Source organism: Asterias amurensis, chromosome 7 (genome assembly GCF_032118995.1).
Source record: "Asterias amurensis chromosome 7, ASM3211899v1".
NCBI classification, from domain to species: domain Eukaryota; kingdom Metazoa; phylum Echinodermata; class Asteroidea; order Forcipulatida; family Asteriidae; genus Asterias; species Asterias amurensis.
The window spans coordinates 16,409,129-16,431,525 of NC_092654.1; the positions used below are offsets into that span (position 1 = coordinate 16,409,129).

Sequence of the window (22,397 nt, forward strand, 5' to 3'; positions counted from 1 at the left end):
TAGTCCCGCCTTCAACTGAGGGTGTATGGGACATTCTTCTCGTGGCAGGGAGGAGGACGGCTGGGGAGAAGTGCCGGTCACTTGTTCCTCCTCCCTTGATATTGTCATCTTTGTAGATTTTGCATTGGGGATATATCATTTTATTTTCACTGAACACGGGTAAGTTCTGCTGAGACACAGTGCTAACACGAAAAACTAAGAATTAATGTCCCTCCCGTACACCACTCAGCACCTCTCAGAAGGGGGGATGTGGGTGGGGCTTGAAGGCGGGACTATAATGTTTCCTCAACCTAAAATATATTAGACCTATATTTGAGGGGGAAAAAAATTACAGGCTCTAAACTCTACCTCCATGCTCTAATCAAGGCTATTACATTAATGGTCGTGTGTTGGGGCGCATGAACAGTTACATTCAAAAATCAATACTAGGCCGCGCCCACATCTCTTTTCGCTTCAATCAACATCGGGTTGAAGGTCATGCATGTTTTCACGATGACATACACAACAACGCAACCACCATACAACGTGTACACTCTGCACCACACACATATAACGGTCACCACACATAACACAGCAGATATCTGTGCCACGCCGTTTGACTTTCATTCAGTTGAGCTGTTGTTGTCAGGGTGCGTTTTTTTCGCCACATGCGGTAAGTTAACTTTCTAAATCAATACTTTCTGTTAAATAGTAATACTATACATTTTAAAGAGATACATTTAAATAAAACCAATATGAGGTTCAATATTAGTCCAGACTCGAAAAGAAAAGGTCGCCATTGAATTTATCGAGCTTCCGGGGTACTGCATGCGTGCTGGTTGAGGCCTGAGCTGGAGCATGGCTGGAACGTCCACATGGTCATTGGAAATATTTGTTATATTTTGAAACTGGGTGCAATTTGTGTGTTTGAGTATTTAATCATGTCACATTTGTTGTCCACCCAAAGACATGCAATGTAAGTGTTATCAAAGTTACAATGTATTTTGTAGTAGGCCTACTACTATACAAAATAACAATTACAACTCAAACAAAATCTGGAAACTTTAATTCTAAATCTAATTCTAATAAAAAAAAAAAATAAGAAATAATGTTTGCCTTGGTTTTTTAAATCATGATGTTTACCCATGGAGTTCTTCTTCAATGGTTTACCACACAAATTGACCCTGAAAATGATGAGCATGGCATTGGCAAGGCTATGTGTGACATGCTTGCAAAGGTCAATGTTTTTTCCTGTCGGATAACTTACCGTATGGCGCCACCACTTTTTCACTCATTTTTGCAAAAAGGGATACCTCATTGTTGTAAGAAGATATTAAACTTTCCGTATGGCGCCATAATTTGTTCACTCATTTTTACAAAAAGGGATATCTCATTGAGGTATTAATTAGATACTGATTCTAGTATTACTATTACTAGTTTACTATTACCGTGTTTATCTATAGACCTTTTCGACAACTCGGGTTCAAGCATTGAGTGTGCTTAGAGTAAGAAGTTCCATATTTTGCATTGTAAAATTTAGTGAAAAAATATGCACAGTAGGCCTGGGCAAATTATTCGAATATCCGGTTAATGGCGAATAGGTTTTCTTAACAGGATATCTGTAAAGGGCGCGAATACCTATTTACAAACCGGATAATTCTGTAATTACAACCGAGTAACCGAATGTTTTTTAATATCCGAATATCCATGGACGTCAGGCGATAACTGATAGGAATTTTTTGTCTGAACCCTTACGAAACTTTTTATTAAGACAACATAAAACAGCATAAATTAAGTATTTAACTATGCTCACCTCCGTGAAGAGTTATAACAAGGACATTTCTGACGTAATTTGTTCAAAAATTACAAAAGTTTTCATTCACGTATAGTCAATCACGATCAAAAGAAAAACCAAATCGCCATCTTTAAATTAGATCTGGTCATTTTTATGAATGAACCGAGTGACACTGTCTAAAACTAATATCAATCCGCCCATAAGATCTCATTCACAAACAAACAGCGCCCTCTAGCGGCAAAAACAACTTTTTTTTCAAATAGCGCCCTCTAGTGGCAAAAAACTATTCTAATATCCGATTAATTTCGGAAAGTTGGCCAGCGGTACCCGAATAACAAAATTCACTATTTGCCCAGCACTAATGCACAGTCGTGTATTTTGAACTCAATGTACAGCGTTTGTGTGTGTGTTTCGAGGATGAAACTGCAGTGTAAATAATGGCTAAAAAAGCAAAAAAATGTTGAACTATCAGTATGGGGGATAATGTTTAATAGGCTCAAACTTAAAGGCTAGCCCTATTTTCTAGAACTTGGTAGTTTAGGCCAAGTATTTGGGTATTTCTGGGCCTAGTCTAAGTTGTGTGGCAGTGTTTATTTTTAATTCTCTTGAAATTGAACTGGAAACTAATTGATGCCCTACACATTAAGCCTCTCCATTTCTATTTGTACAAACATAGTCAGTGCAGAATTTTCCCTCTTATCATGTTTTTTATTGTAATAATCTTGACCTTTTTATGTGCAGACATTGGCCAGGTCAAGATCAATATAAAAAAAGGTGTTTTGGGGTTTGTACAATAGATTCATTAGTCATTTCGAAGTACTTATATATACAGTACAGTACAGTACTTCTATACAGTTCTTGTAAGTCAGAGGATGGGTTCGAATCCCAGTTGTGACACTTTGTCAAATGCCTGCCCTTTTTGTTTTAATGTCAAAGGGTTAGGGGGGAGAGGCGACACGCACAATTTCAACATTTGATTGAATGTAAAACTCAAAGCGAACCCTTTGCTGATAATGCTTGTTAGTGCAAGATGAAAGTAAAGTGCATTATAAAACCAGTTAATATAATCTCATATTAAAGACACTGGACACTATTGGTAATTGTTAAAGACCAGTAGTCTCACTTGGTGTATCTCAAACATTATGCACAAAATAACAAACCTGTGAAAATTTGTCACCTTGTCACACAAAGTTGTGTGCTTTCAGATGCTTGATTTCGAGGCCTCATTGTAAATCTGAGGTCTCGAAATCAAATTCATGGAAAATCACTTCTTTCTCGAAAACAATGTTACTTCAGAGGGAGCCGTTTCTCACAATGTTTTATACTATCAACCTCTCCCCATTACTAGTTCCCAAGTGAGGTTTTATGCTAATAATTATTTTCAGTATTTACCAATTAGTGTCCACTGCCTTAAGAAAAGAATCAGAAAAACAGAGCAAACAAAGTTATCATTTCTTCTATATTGTAAGTGGCCAGGGCCTTATAGATAAAAACACAATCTATTTGTTTGAAATACTGAAAGCTCACTGATAATAAGTTCATACTAAGTGCCAACCTTCTAAAGAAATGTATTTAATCCTATTGAAAGTGCCATCAATGTTATGAAAATTAGGACTGGCTCTGGCAATACAGTTCACTTTTAGAAATACAACAGCAAAAATCAAGTGATGGTTTGGTTTTTATTGTGAAAATTTAACCAATTTAATGTTTCGAACTTTTCTTTTTGAATCAAAATTGAGTGAACATGGTAAATGTTTGATATTTTCATCACTATGAAGAACTTGTAATGTTCCCATGCACTGCATACGTACAGTAACTAGTAAAACATTTACCATTATGTAAAAAATGTTTTACTTTCACTTTCAGTACACTTTCAAATAGGATTATTAATCAGAACAAATGTTTTAAAGCCATTATACACTTTCGGTAAACAGTATTGTCCAAGTCCCACACTTCGTGTATCACAACTTATATATAAAATAACAATCCTGTGGAAATTTAGGCTCAATCGGACATCGGAGTCGGGAGAAAATAATGGGAAAACCCACTCCTGTTTTCGCGCGTTTCGCCGTGTCATGACATGTGTTTATAACAAATCCGTAATTCTCGTTAACGAGAATTTATATTGTTTTACCGTTTTCTCAAAAAGTCAAGCATTTCATGGACTAATATTTCAAGATAAGTCTTTCACCATTACCTTATGTAAACCCTGTAAATTATTTGTAAATCTGTGAACTTTTTTTTTTTTTCTGTACCGAAAGGGTCCAATGGCTTTAAAGCCATTATACACTTTCGGAACAGAAAACAAAAAAAAAAAGTTCTCAGACTTACAAATAACTTTACAAAAGGTTTACAAAAGGTAATGGTAAAAGACTTCCCTTGAAACATTATTCCATGAAATGCTTTACTTTTTGAGAAAACATAAAAACAACGATCAATTTTTGATGTCAAGAATTACGGATTTATTTTAAACACATGTCATGACGCTGCAAAACGTGCGGAGACAAGGGTAGGTTTTCCCGTTAGTTTCTCCTGACTCCGATGACCGAATGAGCCTAAATTTTCACAGGTTTGTTATTTTATAGAATTTGTGATACACAAAGTGTGGGCCTCAGACAACACTGTTTACCGAAAGTGTCCAATTGCTTTAAAACAGTTACATCAGTAGGGTGCTGGGTAAAAGTTTGAACACAAGTTAGAAATTTATGCCGTTAATTAACCTTGTGTACATCATACACTATTGTATGTAGCCCTACCCTGTGTAAGCCAGAGGGGGGTGTCACTGCACAGACAGTGGTTTTTGGATTTGACACCCTTTTTGGCACTCTGTGTTACTTGTCTTTATGTGTAAGTGAACGATTTGAACAGCCAGTTTTTAAATTTCTAGCAAAGTTGGACAGCCTTGTGATAAATCCTTGTGGCCTTATTGACCTTTTTTGTTTGTTACTTTGCACTGTACGTGATTATTACAAGATTGTGTCCGCTTACCCTTTTTATACGTCTTGCGGTGCTGCAAGATTTCTTTTCTCTATGGTTACAACAAATAATTTATCAAAGATCTTAGATTAGATTTTACATTTTTTTTTGCCTGTAATTGTATGGGTCATTCTACTCGGTAGTTTGTACTGCGTGTGTTACTTTTGGGAGGGGGGGGGGGAAATCATTTCATTGAATCTTACTTCTAGGTTATTCATTAAAATGATAGATTTATTTCCAATTCATTGTATTTTTTAAATGATTTTCAGGACTAGTTTTTTTGCACTTGACAAAGAATTTTAATATTTAGAAAAATTTGATTACTTCAAATGTACCCCCCCGTCAAAATTATCTGAAATTGTACGGCACTTCCATGGCTGCAGCTAAAACAGCTGATCTCTATTTTTGCTTTCACAGGTTCTGTGCTATTAAAAATTAAAAAACACCTGGTACAAACGTCTTGCTTTGCCTGGCACTTCCCTTTTTGTTCTTGTCGTTGAATTGAAAACTTTTTGAATGCTTCGCTGCACACTGTCAACATTTTGTCTTAACTGGAAAATTTGCATTCTGCAGGTATACTTACTCCAAAGAGACCTCCACTGCTAAAAATCACCATCCAAGGTTTCCGATCCCAGGCCCCCTACTGAGACTATACACTTATAGCTCATCATTTCTTTAAAATGTATTCCCAAAGAATCTAATGTATACACTATGTAGCTTGCAGAAAACTTACAAAAAAGATATTTGTTTCATTGACTGTTTGCAGCTGTTTTTGTCCTAATGGATTATCTGCATAATTCATACAATCATTCATTGTGAATTACACACAATGCATTAGGCCCTATCCATTAGGCCCTATCCATTTACGAATGTGTTTTTCCATATCCGGGTATTTTTTAGTTGAGGAAACATTGACATATACAATGTAGGGTTAGGATTGCAAAAAAAAGTTAATTATACAGTGAGTTTTAACGTTTTAGTTGTTCTAAAAGGAAAAAAATGTGATCAGAAAAACTAGTATTTTCTTATACGTTTGAAAAATACCCGTTGTCAAGAAATTTAACAAGGATTGTCAATATTTTTAACACTAAAAATTATTTACATGAAATACTTTTTACACACCAATAGGTTGTTTAAATGATTCTTTTAACATTGCAGTGCAGCGTACCCATTAACTCCTTCCAAAAAGGTCTATTTATTCTTTTTTTCCCCCAATTGTCTACATTTTACTTTAGATGCAAGTTGGGAGAAAAATTAGACACTGCATTATTTACTATAATAATTTGGATTCTTCTGCCATATTGACGAATGAACAGTATTCTCGTGAACATACTTTCATTTTCTGCGATACTCTATAGTCATTTGTATTAGTATGATTCCTGACAGCTGACGGTACTTGGCCAATTACCTGCCTTGAACACTCATCATCTTTAGTGTTTACCATTCCTCATTAATAATTTAAATCAACATACGCACTGATCATGACAAGTCCTCCTAGCTCATTAATATGCAAATATATGCGCAGCGTGCATAACACACTATCACCAATCGTCAATACAAAACCTACTCGTTTAGACCCTTAATTCTGTCTCGCTGTTTTTCTGTAGAAAAAGCAGCTTACAATCCCTTCCAAGGCTTTGCATGACTGCTGTAAGGAAGATGGCGGACAACTCATGACAGCTCCGCCTCTCATTAATATGCAAATATATGCGCAGTGAGTATAACACACAGAACCAATCACCAATCCTGAATGCAAAACCTACTCTTTCCATCCTTCATTTCATCTCTGTCTGTTTTCCAGCTGTTCCCATTTGAGGCTTTGCATGAGTGCAGTAAGGAAGATGACGGAGTACGTGCCAAGACCCTGCGTCCTTTGTGGACCCTCTGGATCCGGCAAGAGCACCCTTATCAAGAAACTCATGGAGGAGTACAAAGAGTACTTTGGATTCTCAGTCAGTCGTAAGTTGTTTATGCTTTCTTAAGGCAGTGGACACTATTGGTAATTACTCAAAATAATTATCAGCATAAAAACTTACTTGGTAACGAGTATTGGGACAAGGGTGTTTTTTCTTTCAAAGTTATCTTGCAACTTCGAGGACCAATTTAGCTCAAATTTCCGTTGTTATTTTATGCATGGTGAGATTAGATACACCAAGTGAGGAGACTGGTCTTTGACAATTACCAATAGTGTCCAGTGTCCTAAAAGATTCTTTCAAATTCAATAGTTTAATTTAACCACTCGCATGTTTTGCTTTTTTCTGTATTAATCCTTTTTGGTTGTTGTTTGTTTGTGTATACCTTTCTTACGTTAGTTACAGCAATGGTATAAATGCAAATGGTTTATTCTTATTTTAGTTGTTGCACTTTGTTCTGAGTTGATTATTACATTTCAGGTTTGTGAATAATATGAAAAGGTTTGCGGGTGAAAATTCAGTTTGTCGAACAATGTCAAAATGCATCAAAAACTGTCCCTTCTTTTTTATTGTTTGACACTCACTTCATATTCATGTAGGCAGAAAATACTACTGTTAACAGTTTTCTGCCTAGCAAAAAATGTGCAGAAGACCAGCAAAAGATGTACATTTGTCATGATATTTTGGCTGGTAACCTTAACCTCAATTTTGTTGTCTTGTTAACATTGGAAGAAGTGCTTTTACTTTTTTGTGCTTTTAAAGCAGCGCCCTGATCAGCCACAAATTCAGTGTAAATGTATTGAAACTTTTTGAAAACATCTCTTAAGGTTTTTCCACCGATGTATCATCAGAATCTTGTTTATAAGTACAAATTTCAACTTAAAATGTAGGTTTCATTTGGTACCTTTGTGCAGCAAAAGTTCTTCGCTATCACAAATAATTCATGGATATACAAACGTATTAGTACGTACATCTTGTCTTTGGTTACATTGTATTTGAATTGAAAGAGCTTAGGGAAGCTATCTGAGTTTGGGTTTCAATAAAAAAATTAGTTTACGTTTGAGAGTCCAGTTACCAATCAAGCAAATATTAAAAACTGCAAGACACTACAAATCAAAACCAGGGTTGATTATCAGAAACATACATGTACGTGAAACATGAATAAAGGAAGTCACAAGTACATATTTGAATGATTAAAAAGAAACTCTACAAAGTTCTGATCGTAAATAGTGATTCCTGACCGAAAATGAGTCGTTTTATGTGTGTGAAAATAGTTTTAAAAAATACTTGGGTTCTGCTGATCAGATGGGCACTGAAAGGATGCTGTCATGGGCCTATCAATCGTTATTAAATGTACATGTACAATCTGCCTGTAAAATGCATGTAAAAAAAAGAAAGAATCCAAGGTATTTTTAAAATTTGGGGGATTCTGTATTTATGTAGCTTATATTTATGCTTGAATGTGTATACAATGTAGTGCTGGGCGAATAGTGAAATTTTGTTATTCGGATACCGCTGGCCAACTATCCGAAATTAACCGGATATTCGAATAGCTTTTTCGCCGCAAGAGGGCGCTATTTAAAAAAAAAAATTCTTTTTTTTTTTGCCGCTAGAGGGCGCTGTTCGTTTGTAATGAGATCTTATGGGCGGATTGATATTAGTTTTAGACAGTGTCACTCGGTTCATTCATAAAAATGACCGGATCTAATTTAAAGATGGCGATTTGCTTTTTGTTTTGATCGTGATTGACTCTACGTGAAGGAAAACTTTTGTAATCTTTGAACAAATTACGTGTGAAATGTCATTGTTTTAACTCTTCACGGAGGTGAGCATAGTTAAATACTTAATTTATGCAGTTTTATGCTGTCTTTTAATAGAAGTCTCATAAGAATTCAGACAAAACATTCATATCAGTTGTCGACCGACGTCCGTGGATATTCGGATATTAAAGAATATCCGGTTACTCGGTTGTAATTACAGAATTATCCGGTTTGTAAATAGGTATTTGCGCCCTATGCGGATATCCGGTTAAGAAAAAAAAGGCATCCGCGGTTACGGATAGGAAAACCTATTCGCCATTAACCGGATATTCGAATAATTCGCCCAGGCCTAATACAATGAAGTACTGTACTTTACTATACAAACAAAATCTTATTTTTATGCAATCCTTAAAGGCAGTGGACACCTTTGGTAATTGTCAAAGACTAGCCTTCACAGTTGGTGTATCTCAACATATGCATAAAAAAACTAACCTGTGAAAATTTAAGCTCAATCCGTCATTGAAGTTGCAAGATAATAATGAAAGAAAAAAGCACCCTTGTCACACAAAATTTTCTGCGGTTAGATGGTTGACTTCGAGACCTCAAGTTCTAAATCTGAGGTCTCGAAATCAAATTTGTGGAAAATTACTTTTTTTCTCAAAAACTATGGCACTTCAGAGGGAGCGGTTTCTAACAATGTTTTATACCATCAACCTCTCTCTATTACTCGTCACCAAGAAAGGTTTTATGCTAATAGTTATTTTGAGTAAACACCAATAGTGTCCACTGCCTTTAAGGCAAAGATTACTTTTGGTTTTTGCCATTTGATTGTTTTAATCTTATTGTGAAAATTTCATTTCAAAAGGTTGCTTTTTCAGAAGGGGCAAAAAAGTGACTTTATCTTACCTACGTACACTTGCCACGATTCTTTGAAGTAAAAAGCTTCTCAAAATGTATTACAATAAAAAGCTGCTGTACGCTTCTAACCCAAGGTTTTTATTGCCAATACTTTAAAGAGTCAGTAATTACCTTCCCTTAAAGGCAGTGGACGCTATTGGTAATTGTCAAAGACTAGCCTTCACAGTTGGTGTATCTCAACATGTGTGCATAAAATAACAAACCTGTGAAAATTTGAGCGCAATCGGTCATCGAACTTGCGACATAATAATGATGGAAAAAACACCCTGAGTCACACGAAGTTGTGTGCTTTTTGATGGTTATTTCGAGACCTCAAGTTCTAAACTTGAGGTCTTGAAATCAAATTCGTGGAAAATTACATCTTTCTCGAAAACTACATTGCTTCAGAGGGAGCCGTTTTTCAAAATGTTTTATACCATCAACCTCATCCCATTACTCGTCACCAAGAAAGGTTTTATGCTATTAAGTATTTTGAGTGTTCACCAATAGTGTCCACTGCCTTTAAATCAACTAATTTTCAACTAATGAAAATGTTTTATGTCTTGCTTTCATTCTAATGTAAAAATTGAGGAGGATTTAAGTGAATGAAATGTCTTGAGGTCCCATCCAGCCGATCAATGAAAGCATTGAAGGCAGGGGACTATTTATAGCTGCTGCGTCCCTCAAAATATCCGGGAGACAACAGATCTAGGGGAGGTGCAAGGAAGGCTACAAACTGAGCCCTCATATTTTGTTTCCTAGTGTTTTGAGATGCATGACTTCTTGCTGAGCTTATTTTTAAAATCTTATAAAAACTACATCATACATTGTACAGAGTCTCTCTCCTTTATTGTATTGTCCTCCCTTTGTTTGTTATTGTTTGTGTTGTTGTCTTGGTTTCTTAAAGGCTCCAAAGAATTTGGTATGCTCATAACAAATGTTTTATGATCCCCAGTTCTAATAATAATCATAATAACAATAACATTTAATATCGAAGTCTTACATAGCGCACGTATCTACCAAACGAGGTACTCAAGGCGCTGAGTAATATACAAACTTTCAGAAAGATAGTTTATTGCAGTGATGAATTCTGAAACCGAGTAAAAGTGAAAACACAGTTTGAACTTGGATTATTCCAAGTTTCATGTTTGTTTAGGAAATGTTTGCATTTCTGCCTATAGTAAGCACAATCAGAACACTAACTTTAAAGGTGCATTTGCATACAAAACCAAGATTATATCTTAGGCTTGGCTCTTAAGAAACACATTTAAAAGGACTGTATCATCATGATCAAAGCAGGCCTGTGAACAATGTACATGGAATTTTAAAGTCTCACGGTAACCGAGCTCACAACTCGGTTATCGTTCAGTCTGAACAGCAGAAACAGTTTTTGGTTGGGGTTGCCAAAACGCACTCCTAGATTTGGCTTGCTCTCTATCATGCAAAGGGAGGGCGCACGCATACAGTATTTGGGTGAGAATTCTTAATTACTGCCACAGGCCAGCTGTGAAAATTACTTGGGACTATAAAGTCCCTTTAAAGTTAAGCCCAGCGCACCCGGATTTATATTCAAGACAGGTCATTGCTATTCTCACCATTATATTGACAAGGTGATGGACAAAATGACCCCACTCTTACACAAGTAGTCTATATCCAGTATGCAAAACAGAACGTGCCCTAAAGCCTCAGGCAGAAAATTTGACGTTGCCCCTAGAGATGATGAAATGGGAGAAGAATTTTATTCGTTGGCATGTGAATGGGATGATTAAATAGTTTGTCAAATGCCAAATTAACACATTATTTAAAATCTACTTCCAAAAAAAGGGTGGATGCGCATTTGAGATGCTCATTGGTGTTTAATAATATAATCATAATAATAATAAAAAAAAATTCGAATATAGCATCTTACATAAAAAAAAATCTTAAAACGCTGTACAGTATTTTACATATTATTATAAACATTAGCTAAAAAGAGTAAGCAAAACACAGCAAAATTACATTGTACATTGTTTAAAGCGTTTGACTTGTTTCGTTAAATATCTTTTATAGAAATGTTTTTGGGTCACGACATGAATTCCTACTCACTGTAAATGAAGATGTTCATAATGTCATTTACCTGTAGAAATTTCTGTTTTTCAGAAAAGAAAAAAAAAAGTGAAATTCACATAGCAATATTTTTAGGAAAGTGCCCTAAATTTGTTGTACATACTACTAAAAATAAAGTTTTGTCGCATTTAAGTGAAATTGCTAAAGGCCATGTCCGAAACTACGACTTCGGCTACAGCTACATCTAGATCAGCGCGTCTACCAGTGTTGAAGAATAGCAGACGCGCATGATCTAGCCGTACATTGTAGCTGTAGCCGACAATGCCGTTTCGGACACGGCCTATCTCATTTCTCAAAAAATTACAGCCCTCATCAGTAAGTGATAATTTAAGGGACGTTTCTGTTTTGTGTCGTACAAAAAGTAAGCCTACACAACCATTAAATTATAAAAAGATCAGACTAGAACTAGAAGTTGATTATTTAGCTTTTAATAATAATAATAATAATAGTAATAGTAATTGAGGCTTCTTATATAGCGCACATGTTCGTCACCCAGTGACGCTCCTGGCGCTGTAACGTACAGTATTTCCAGATATGCCAGATTTTGGACTACGTTTGAATTATGAGACCTAGTTCTGATAGCGCCATGTAATGCTTTACAAGGTGCTGTGGTGCAATTTGCTGCCGATCGGACCAGGAACACCGGGGCGAAGGCCTTCTCTTTTCGATAAGTGCGTCGGGTTCTTTTATATGCGTTAAATAACACATGGGACCAACAGCTTTACGTCCCATCTGAATGCTGAAGGACGAAGCAGTGGTTAAGTGTCCTGCTTAAGGACACAACTCACGGCTGGGGATTCGAACCCACACTCTGCTGATTAGAAACACCAGAGTTCGCATTCGGTGCTCTTTTAGAGAAATATCATTTCTATGACCCTTCTTCTTACTCTTTGTAGGTTTTTTCCAAGACTCCACTTTTAAACCAAGAGTTCAACATCCTGAATGTTTATATTTGACATGAAAAAAAAACAGTGACAAAAGTAAATGACTAAATTCTTTATGCACTTCCATGTATTCCACTCTCACTCTCACTGACTTGAAATACAAATTGCACCACTATAGGCATAATCAAATTAATAACAATGGGCATTTTTTGCAGGCTTGTGAATGCTTTCATAGTAATGTAATTTTGCTCAATTCTTCTGACAGAAATACAAAATGAGATTTTAGTAAGACATCTCTGGAGTTCAATTAAAGGCGCTGCGGTCAAGGTTTTCGTTTCTTTCTCTCGGGGGGATAATAGCCTGGCATAACCGTTGGTGTTTTGTTGTGGGATTCTTTGTTAATGGGGGAGGGTATGGCACTTACTGTTTAACATGTTTAAAGTGATTTAAAGCAAAAATTACTTTCAGTCATATTGTTTAGTTAAGTTGTGTGAAGTCAGGCCTAGAATTACAGGATATGCACGAAGGCCACAGAGGACACGGCTTCTGTTGGGCCCTGGTTTTAGACTTGGTTCCAAGTCTTTGATCGTGGCTTTCTAGTCGTCCTGATAGCCGCTACAAACAGCACCCTCTTGTGACCAACCTTTGTCATTTAGCATACGATCAGATTGCGAGTTAGGGCGCCCCATAGCTAATAATTATAATGTGGGGGTGGTTTTCGTGGCTGAGATGCAGAAGAACCGCGATCTAAGACTTGAATCAAGTCTCCGGATCTAAGACATTGAATCAAGTCTACCCTAGTTTTGGCCTTGGTACCCTTCAAAAGGTTTCCAATGACTTTAAGATCTGATGACAATCTGATGTGTCTGTTTGTTGTACTTCTGTACTTGACACTTTTGTGTTGAAACCTTGCATGGAATTCTTTTTCTATAGTTCTATTGTTTAATTAGATTTGCTTAATCAACATTCAAGGTTTTGGGTGATTCTTCTGTTTTCAGAAGCTGACAGCCTTGACTCGTTTGAAGGTTGTTTTATAGCGGAATTAGAGCAGTTTCATTATTATGAAAATTTAACTAGGTTTTGAAAACAGATGTTTTCCTTTTTTGCATCACTTTTTCAGCCTTATTTCAAGGTTGGTTTAGGGTATAGTGCTGAACAGGCAAAGTCTAAGATTCAGCAAAACCATGCGACTGTTAGATGACATGTAAGCAGCATTGGTTCTTTTTTTTTTTTGGGGGGGGGGGTTCTTTTATCTTAAGGTCTATCAGGGAACGGTTTTGTTCCATGATAATTTCTTTGGGTTTGTTTGATTTTTTGGGGTTGTTTTTCTTTGACACAGGTCTATCGGGGAACATTTTTTTTCCATGATACTTTCTCCAGGCTTGTTCTGTTTCTTTGGGTGTTTTTTTATTGACACAGGTCTATCATGCAACGTTTTTGTTCCATGATAACTTCTTCAGACTTGTTCAATTATTTTATTTTCTTTCACTACATGCCTATCAGGGAACGCTTTTTGTTCCATGATAAATTTAATTTATTCAGACTTGAAAACGTGACAAGCTGTCAATTTTACATTGATGCTCAAAAGTCATTTACATTCTGCCAGGTTTAATTGCTGGTGTAGTTGCCTGGTTACCAAGGTTACAGTAGCAGCGTATAAGAGATAAGGCCTTTCAGTTTTATGAAAATTATTAAGGCATTGTTTATTAATGGACAATTGTATGGTAAAACATGTGACGAAGGTGTTATTTGCGTATGGGTATATACATGGATATGTATACAGGACTTGAATTTAGGGGTAAAATCCACATATTGTACTAAAAAATAACTGAATTAAATTTGAACGTTCAGACGACGAGTTTGAGGGATAACCCTGCAATACACTTGTACCACTGGTGCCACAAAGTACTATACCTTCTAGGCTTAAAATTGGTGCATAGGTTTATTTTATATTTACAGACCTGTTTTTACTAGAGACTGCCACATAAGTACCATACCTTCTTGGCTTTCGCTTTAGACATTAAAAGTGTTAGGGTTTCTTCTGTTTTTACAGGCTGACATGTAGACTGGTACCGCAGTCTGCCACAAAGTACCATACCTTCTAGGCTAACATTGGGTGCATGGGTTTCCTGTTTGTACAGCTATACATGTTTGAGCTCTGGTACCACAGACTGCCACAAAGGGTGCATGGTTTCTTCCAAAAGCCGAGATTTAAATGATTTATTACAAACTGAGCTCATTTCATGCGGGTTTCACTTCACCGTTGAGCAATAATCTAGTTTATTGCTCCATGGTTTCACGTACAATTCAAAAGTTAGGTTCAACATTAGAATGCATCACGTTTTATCTTCATCAAATTCTTACTTTTTCTACTTTGTTCGCAATGTTTGTATTCAGTTAAATTTGTCTGTTATTATGGAGGCCTGACAAACTTCTTATAATGTCGTCATTCAAAGTATGGTTGCCATGGTTACCATAATGAATGATAATGATTGAATCTCTTCCCTTTGTTCAGACACAACGAGGAAGCCAAGACCGGGAGAGCAAGATGGAATTCGTAAGTCAACTCTACTTACTTTTATGTTCGCTAAAAGATTATTAATGAGGCAGACTAATTATGGAGAAGTGCCTCCAAGGATATGAAACTAAGGGACTCATCTCTGAAATGCACGGAAATAAAAATACTGGCCTGGTATATTTTCAGCTGATTAATTATTTATTAATAAAAATTGTGTGCATGGCATACAGACAATTTAGTCTGTTTAACACCTTATCATTTTCTAGGGTTTGGATTTGGGTGAAAAATCCATAAGACTTCAGCCGTCGATTTCACAAAGAGTTAGGACTCGTCTTATCTCGGGTTAGGACGATTTACCTTACTTAGGATTAATCTTAAGGTCTGCATGCTACAGTGCAGGGTTGGGACTCGTCCTAAGTCAAGATTAATCCGAAGTTAGGAAGAGTTTTGTGAAATTGACGGCAGGGCTTGTAGCTCAACATTTTTTACTCACAAGAATTCCATTTACAAGACCAGAATTCAAATGAAAAAAGACTATAATAAACAGCTTATATTTGAACCTTCAAGCACTAAAAGAAGATTTTTTTGTAGTCTTTTGAATAAGTACACTTCGATGCTCAACAGAAATGAAAGATGTTGATCAGACTCAAATTCGACATTTTGATATTATTTCTTTTAAAGGGAAGGTACACGTTTGGTAATTACTCAAAACAAATATTAACTTAAAAACTGACTTGGTAAAGAGCACTGGAGAGCTGTTGATAGTATACATGTAAAACATTGGGGAAAACGACTCTCTCTGAAGTAACGTAGTTTTTGAAAAAGAGGTAATTTCTCACTCAAATAATATAAGACTTCTAGCTAGAAGTCTTTTATTCCTATCTGAAAGCACACAAATTCGTCCAACAAGGGTGTTTTTTCTTTCATCATTTTCTCGCAACTTCAATGACTGATTGAGCCCAAATTTTCACAGGCTTATTATTTTATCTTACCTTCCCTTAAAATTAAATTCTGAGGTCTCATAATCAACTTTGTGGAAAAGTACTTCTTTAAATTAAAATTTTGACCACTTAATCTCAGATCTTGTCTTTGTACCACAACATTCAAATCTCTTCTCAAAACATATCTTATGTCACAGGTTTTCAAAGAATAACATTGTTTTGCTAGTTTTTTTGTTGTTTTTTTTGTTGTTTTTTTGTTTGTTTTTTGGTTTTACTGTGCCTTGAACACCCAGCAGGATGGATACATGTGCATTACAAGTCTCATTACTATTAAACTTAATCCTTGGTTGTACAACCAGAATTATTTTATGAAATAAAATAAAATACTGCCCTGTACAAAATTTGAATTTAAAGAAGTACTTCTTTCTCAAAAACTTTGTTACTTCAGAGGGAGTCGCTTCTCACAATGTTTTATACTATCAACCTCTCCCCATTACTCATTACCTAGTAAGTTTTATGCAAAAATTATATTGAGTATTTACCAATAGTGTCCACTGCTTTTAATGCAGAACGCAGCTCCACACACCTTGGGCTACACCATTTCTGCCATTTTGGAAGTAATTTTTGTGTGTACATTTTGACTTTCAAGATTTGTGAAAGTGTGCTGAGCGCGTCGTTTAATGGGTCAATAATAACAGTTTTAAACTTGTTTTTCTTTTTCCCTGACCAGATTATCACTACACAAATCGGGAATGGATGGGAGCTGCCATCACGAACGGGGAATTTATAGAAAACGCAGAATTCTCAGGGAATCTCTACGGAACAAGGTATCTTATTTGCGCACTTATTTTCAGGTTTTCCATTGTGGTATCTTTCCTCCTCTTCCACCTAATGGATCCTGGTTTGAATCCAACTGGGAGCACTATGTGGATTATGGTTTTGCCTGGAATAATTCTCTGGTGTTTTCCTTCTTCTCATTGAACCCAAGTCTCGACACGCATGGGGTGGCAGGTCTTTTTCTTCAGCTGCGCCATGCATCTGGAACTCTTGACCACTTAATCTCAGATCTTGTCTTTGTACCACAACATTCAAATCTCTTCTCAAAACATATCTTATGTCACAGGTTTTCAAAGAATAACATTGTTTTGCTAGTTTTTCTTTGTTTTTTTTTGTTTGTTGTTTGTTTTTGGTTTTACTGTGCCTTGAACACCCAGCAGGATGGATACATGTGCATTACAAGTCTCATTACTATTAAACTTAATCCTTGGTTGTACAACCAAAATTGTTTTATGAAATAAAATAAAATAACGACTTGTACAAAATTTGAATTTAAATTTAGTTTTCTTCTCTCTTTTTTCATCTTCAAAGAACCGATATCCTTAAATTATCTTGTTCTAATTGTACATTGCAGAGTTTTTATCCCACAGCCATGCCTATTCTTAATGGCGTAACTTTAATCTAAAGACTGCTTTATGATTTTAATTCATAACATGCTGATTTTTAACTTTTGTACAATGGTAATTTTAGTGTGTAGGCCTACTTTGTAGTGTGTATTTCAGTAAAAACACATATTTAAACACGCAAAACCAAAATGAATTTCACTGTTTATATTTTGTGTTTCAGTAAAAAGGCTGTACAAGACGTACTGAGTCAAAACAAGATCTGCATTCTTGACATCGATATGCAAGGTGTTCTTCTCATACAGAAAACCAACCTGAAACCAATCTACATCTTCATCAAGCCACCGGATATGAAAATATTGGTATGCCTTTTACAAGTGAATTACGATACGCAATCAAAAACAGAATAACTGTTTAGTTATGTACAGTGTATTATTTAGTTCGCTGTAACACTATGTATATATTTACATGCTGGGTAGATTATGTTCTTTTGAGAACTTGTCTTGCTTTATATTCTACTACTTTTAGAGACTTTTCAAATTCACAAAAAAAACATTAATATAAAATCATTTGGAATGGTCCGCAAGGACCTCATATCAATTCAGAATGATTGGCCAAACTTCCAAAAGTTGGTCTAGAATTACCACAGTTTTGAAAATATTTGAGGAGACCCCTGTCATTTTTATTTGGTTGCTGATGAAATTGAGGTCATTAGAGGATGGAGTCTTGTGCCAGTCTGATTGTTACGTAGAAACCCTGTTTTTCTCAATAATTCAGGAGGAGAGATTGAGGAATCGAAAGACGGACACAGAAGAGGCAATTCAGAAGAGGCTTGAGACGGCAAGGAAAGAGATGGAATTCAGTGAGTATTGATCTGTACAATAGGGTCTTTCAGCTCTGGCTTAGACTTCAGCTCTGGGGCTTGGCTCAGGCACCGGCTAAAGGTCTGGCTCAGGGCTGATCTTGTTAAGGGCTTGGCTTAGGGGCTGGCTTGGTGCCTGGCTTTAGGATCTGGCTTCGGGTTTGGCTCAGGGTCTGGCTTAGGGTCTGGCTTAGGGTCTGGCTTAGGGTCTGGCTCAGGGTCTGGCTCGGGGTTTGGCTTAGGGGGTGGCTAAGGGTCTGGGTTTGGGTCTGGCTTAGGGTCTGGCTTTGGTTCTGGCTTAGGGTCTGGCTTGGAGTCTGGCTTTGGGTCTGGCTTAGGGTCTGGCTTGGAGTCTGGCTTTGGGCTTGGCTTAGGGTCTGGCTTAGGGTCTGGCTTAGGGTCTGGCTTGGAACCTGGCTTTGAAAATATCTGCTTATTGTATGAGGCTTCAAACAGGCTGACGGAGCATAAGCCGAAAACCTGGTTTCAAAAAGGACCATAGTAACCCACTTTTCCTATTGTTGTCAAGTGCACTGTACATGCTGTATGTGATTTCATTCATTGACACCAATACCCCAAAAGGTACCAGACTATTTTATCTCAAGGCCTCGCTTTGATTTTAATGAATTTAGTGAAAATGTTGTGTAAAGCAATGTGGTTTATCTTATTAATTTTGGTTTTTACCCATACACCGATGTGTGTTAGTACTGTATACTCAGTACTTTCCCGAGTCCTGTGAAAAAAATATCACAGGCATGTTCCTTGTGGTTTATCTTGTTCCCTTTGTCATTTAAAATAACCGTAGTTGGGTGGGACCAGGGAACTAGATGTTTGTCCTTGGTCTTACGGACTTATAAATACTTTAACTTGTGGCTTATCAAAGCCTGATTACCTTATGATGTGTGCATGAACATTTACTGTGCATGAGTGTGTGTGTGAGTTGAATTCTGTCATCAAAATGTGTTCTATCATGGTGTTTGGGCTTGTGGGTGTGAAATTAAATTGGGGTTTGTTTGGATTGTGTTTGCTACTTTTAGATTAGAACATCTTTTCTGCCCAGCTGTCTCCATGCTTACAATGCAAACATTGGTTTAACGTATATTATTAATAAGAATTGCATAAATCAATAAATTATGATTCAGTATTTTCTCATTGACTTGAACCAAACAACCTTGTGAGTGCAAGTCCTGCAGTGTAACCACGGTGACATAGGGTCTTACTTGAACTCTTTATTTAGAAATTTGCTGTTTAAATTGACGGGTGTCGAATTTACTTGAAAATAAAAAAACTTATATGAAGAAATAGAAAGTTCTCTCCCATCTAGTAAAAAAAGAAAACACTTGCAGTCGAGGTTAAACTGGCATTTTGCAGAGTGTGAATCCTGCGTCAGTGTAGTTAAAAAAACAAATAATTGAAATTTAATTTTGTTCTTTATCTGTCCGCTGTTAACCCATAATGCATTGCATCCTTTCCATCCACTCACCAGTCAACAGTCAGCAGGATACCGGGCACACCATAGTGAATGATGACTTTGACGCTGCGTACCGGGCCTTTACGCAGGCTCTAACTGAGGACATAGAGAGACTGCGTACAGCAAAGAATCACTGGCACAAAACATAACAATGGCTGCATGTTTCCACTCACAACATTAAGGTTATTATACAACACCCAAGTAGATCTTTAGTAGATGGAACTTTGCATCAGGGATAAAGAATTAAATTTGGTTTTACCCACCATATACCATGACCAGGGTTAACAATGTTGAAACGCCATGAACGTCACTGCGTGACGAATCTGAGCGCTACATAAGAAGCCACTAATATTAAACACTGATGTATGTTAGCTCTTTATGGTCTTTTCCAAGCTCTGTGAAGAAAATAACAAGCATATCACTTGGGTGGGATTCGAACCCACGACCGTTGCAATTCTAGAGCCAGGGTTGTAGCTAGACAAATTTTAGTGGTGGGCAAAAAATTAAATTTTGTTGGAAGTCTACCGAGGGCAACGGGATCAACAAAATTATTAGTGTTTAATTATGGGGCCATTACTGCTGAAGTGGGGCCAGATTCCCAAACTGTTTGTGTTATGGGGCCATGCAATAAGTTGAATGGCCTTTGGATTGTGTTCTTTCTCTGTGACATTGATACTCGTTATCATTAGCTGTGTGTCAGATCAATGCAAAGTGGAAAATATTTGAAATCTGTGCTGGGTGGCATAATGTATTTTTGTTCAGAGTGCTGGGCAAAAAATTGTGAGTCCTGGGCAGGCCCGCCCAGCACCGCCCACCGTGGCTACAACACTGTCAAGAGCTGTAACTTACCAACTAGACTACTGAGATTGCCTGGTAGCTAGAGGCAGTTTGAGTAATAGATCTTTCTTGTTTGAAAACCCACTCGTTTACATATCAACTCAAAGAATATTTTCCTTTTGACAAAACAAGTACAGCAGGATTCCTTTCAAGTTTGCAGGTCGCAGATTTCTATTCAAAAAATTACACAAACTATAGTTCATATACAGAAAATATACAATTATGCAGATTAGAGCTTTCAAAACCACCTTTTAAGGAAATTGCTTTTTATAAAACATTTTTTATTTTATTTTGTTGTTCTCTCTTCTCATGTTCTCTATTTTTGCTTTGCTTGCTTGATAACTGCTTTATGTATTGAACATTGTACATATTGCACTTGGCCCAATTTCATAAAGCTGTTTGCGGAAAATATTACTCTAAAATCAGCAGTGCTCCGGTTTGGATAGTAAAACCTTTATGCCATTTGGACTGGCAGCCGGGTTTTTGTCTGCGAAGTGGTATTTTTCTGTGCTTAGCATGAAATTGGACCAATGCTAAGTGTCATTTTTTGCACCCATTCTGCACGCTAATTATTTGTCTAAAAATCATCTCTAATCCCATCTTTGGGTTTTGATTAATATCATCTCGATCAAAGTTTCAATAACTCCTAATCGGACATTTCTTGTCCAGTGCCTTTTCTAAGAAGACTCAATTACTCAGTTTGAGTCAATTATTGCTTTTTCCCTCATCCACAGTTCAAACTCAGAAGGAATCGCCCAACTCTCACATCGTTATCAACGATGACGTAGACGTCGCTTATGAGAAACTCAGGGGAATCTTAAGCGGCCCCGTCTCACAACTGAAGAGCCTCAAGTATAAGACCAAGACTCTTTGCGATCCGCCGTAATGAAACCCCCTTGTAGCATTTATTCCTCTTTCTCACTGGTGGTGGTGATGGTCTTTGCCTTTAAAGCCATTGAATCCCTTTCGGTAAACAGTATTGTCCAAGGCCCACACTTCGTGTATCACAACTTCTATATCAAATAACAAACCTGTAGAAATCTAGGCTCAATCGGACATCGGAGTCGGGAGAAAATAACGGGAAAACTTACTCCTGTTTTCGCTCGTTTCGCCGTGTCATGACATGTGTTTATAACAAATCCGTAATTCTCGTTAACGAGAATTTGTATTGTTTTACCGTTTTCTCAAAAAGTAAAGCATTTCATGGACTAATATTTCAAGAGAAGTCTTTCACCATTACCTTCTGTAAACCCTGTAAATTATTTGTAAATCTGTGAACTTTTTTTTTTGTTCTGTACCGAAAGGGTCCAATGGCTTTAAGGTATTATAAGGGATTGGTCAGGATACAAAACAAATTGTTTGTGTTATTTATAGTATGAAAGCTTACTGATCATAAAGTTCATACTAAGACTCTTTTTTCTGTGAAATTTTTTCTCCCAGATCATATTTGAGAAAATTGTATCTGAAAACCTTTTAAAAAAGATTTAAAAATTGTTGGCAGTTACATCCAAAATTAAGGACATGTCGCAATGTGTGTGTTTACATACTGAAAATTGTGCATGTTTTTTCACTCTTTTCTCCTGACTCAGACAACAGAAGCAAACATTTTTACTTTTTTTGTTACTTCATGTCTGGTTAATTACACAAAACATGAGCACTGTTGGCGGCTATTTTGTCAGCTCTACCAGCGAGGTATAAATACAAAGCCAATCTGACATCATTAGTTGCCAATCCCAATTGTACCTTAAAGAAATACTTCACTTGTATTAACAGGGTTTTCTATACTAACCCTGTAGACACCGCTGATATGGGATGCAAATTTTGCACAATTTGATCTACTTTTTGCTGAATTCAGACTTTTTATGTCGCCCTGGTGAAGAAAATCAGACAATATTTTTTCCACAAATAAAGAAATCCTGCTCATTGGTCTACTTCTCTAGTGCTTTGGATACTGTTCCAACAAGCTCCTTGAAATCTATAACCCCAGGGGTTACCAAACGATAGAAATGGCATCATTTCAACATATTTGAAGTTGTATCCAAGTTTCAGATTTTTTCG

At 36.6% G+C, this 22,397-nt stretch overlaps 1 protein-coding gene across 5 annotated transcripts; it reads left to right on the plus strand.

The window, feature by feature from the left end:
- Positions 1 to 532: 532 nt before the first annotated feature.
- Positions 533 to 22,346, plus strand: LOC139939693 (guanylate kinase-like). 5 transcript variants are annotated; one of them, XM_071935766.1, is made up of 8 exons: positions 567 to 652; positions 6,358 to 6,464; positions 6,552 to 6,709; positions 14,826 to 14,867; positions 16,500 to 16,596; positions 17,393 to 17,531; positions 17,947 to 18,031; positions 21,074 to 22,346. In XM_071935766.1, exons 2-8 carry the CDS (start codon positions 6,424 to 6,426, stop codon positions 21,223 to 21,225), a joined length of 714 nt encoding a protein of 237 aa, XP_071791867.1. In that variant the 5' UTR covers positions 567 to 652; positions 6,358 to 6,423; the 3' UTR covers positions 21,226 to 22,346. The 5 variants fall into 5 exon arrangements, with proteins under 5 accessions (XP_071791869.1, XP_071791867.1, XP_071791868.1 ...); XM_071935767.1 differs by lacking the exon at positions 567 to 652 and adding an exon at positions 758 to 955; XM_071935765.1 differs by lacking the exons at positions 567 to 652; positions 6,358 to 6,464 and adding exons at positions 759 to 955; positions 19,518 to 19,684 and having other exon boundaries at positions 21,074 to 21,199.
- Positions 22,347 to 22,397: the final 51 nt, after the last annotated feature.

Bases quoted from the DNA above. Each gene is read 5' to 3' on its own strand.
- LOC139939693 (XM_071935764.1), top strand. From the start codon at position 855: ATGGTCATTGGAAATATTTGTTATATTTTGAAACTGGGTGCAATTTGT. The intron at 956-6,551 runs GTAAGTGTTATC...TCTGTTTTCCAG, and splicing joins TCCACCCAAAGACATGCAAT to CTGTTCCCATTTGAGGCTTT. The intron at 17,532-17,946 runs GTATGCCTTTTA...TCAATAATTCAG, and splicing joins CACCGGATATGAAAATATTG to GAGGAGAGATTGAGGAATCG.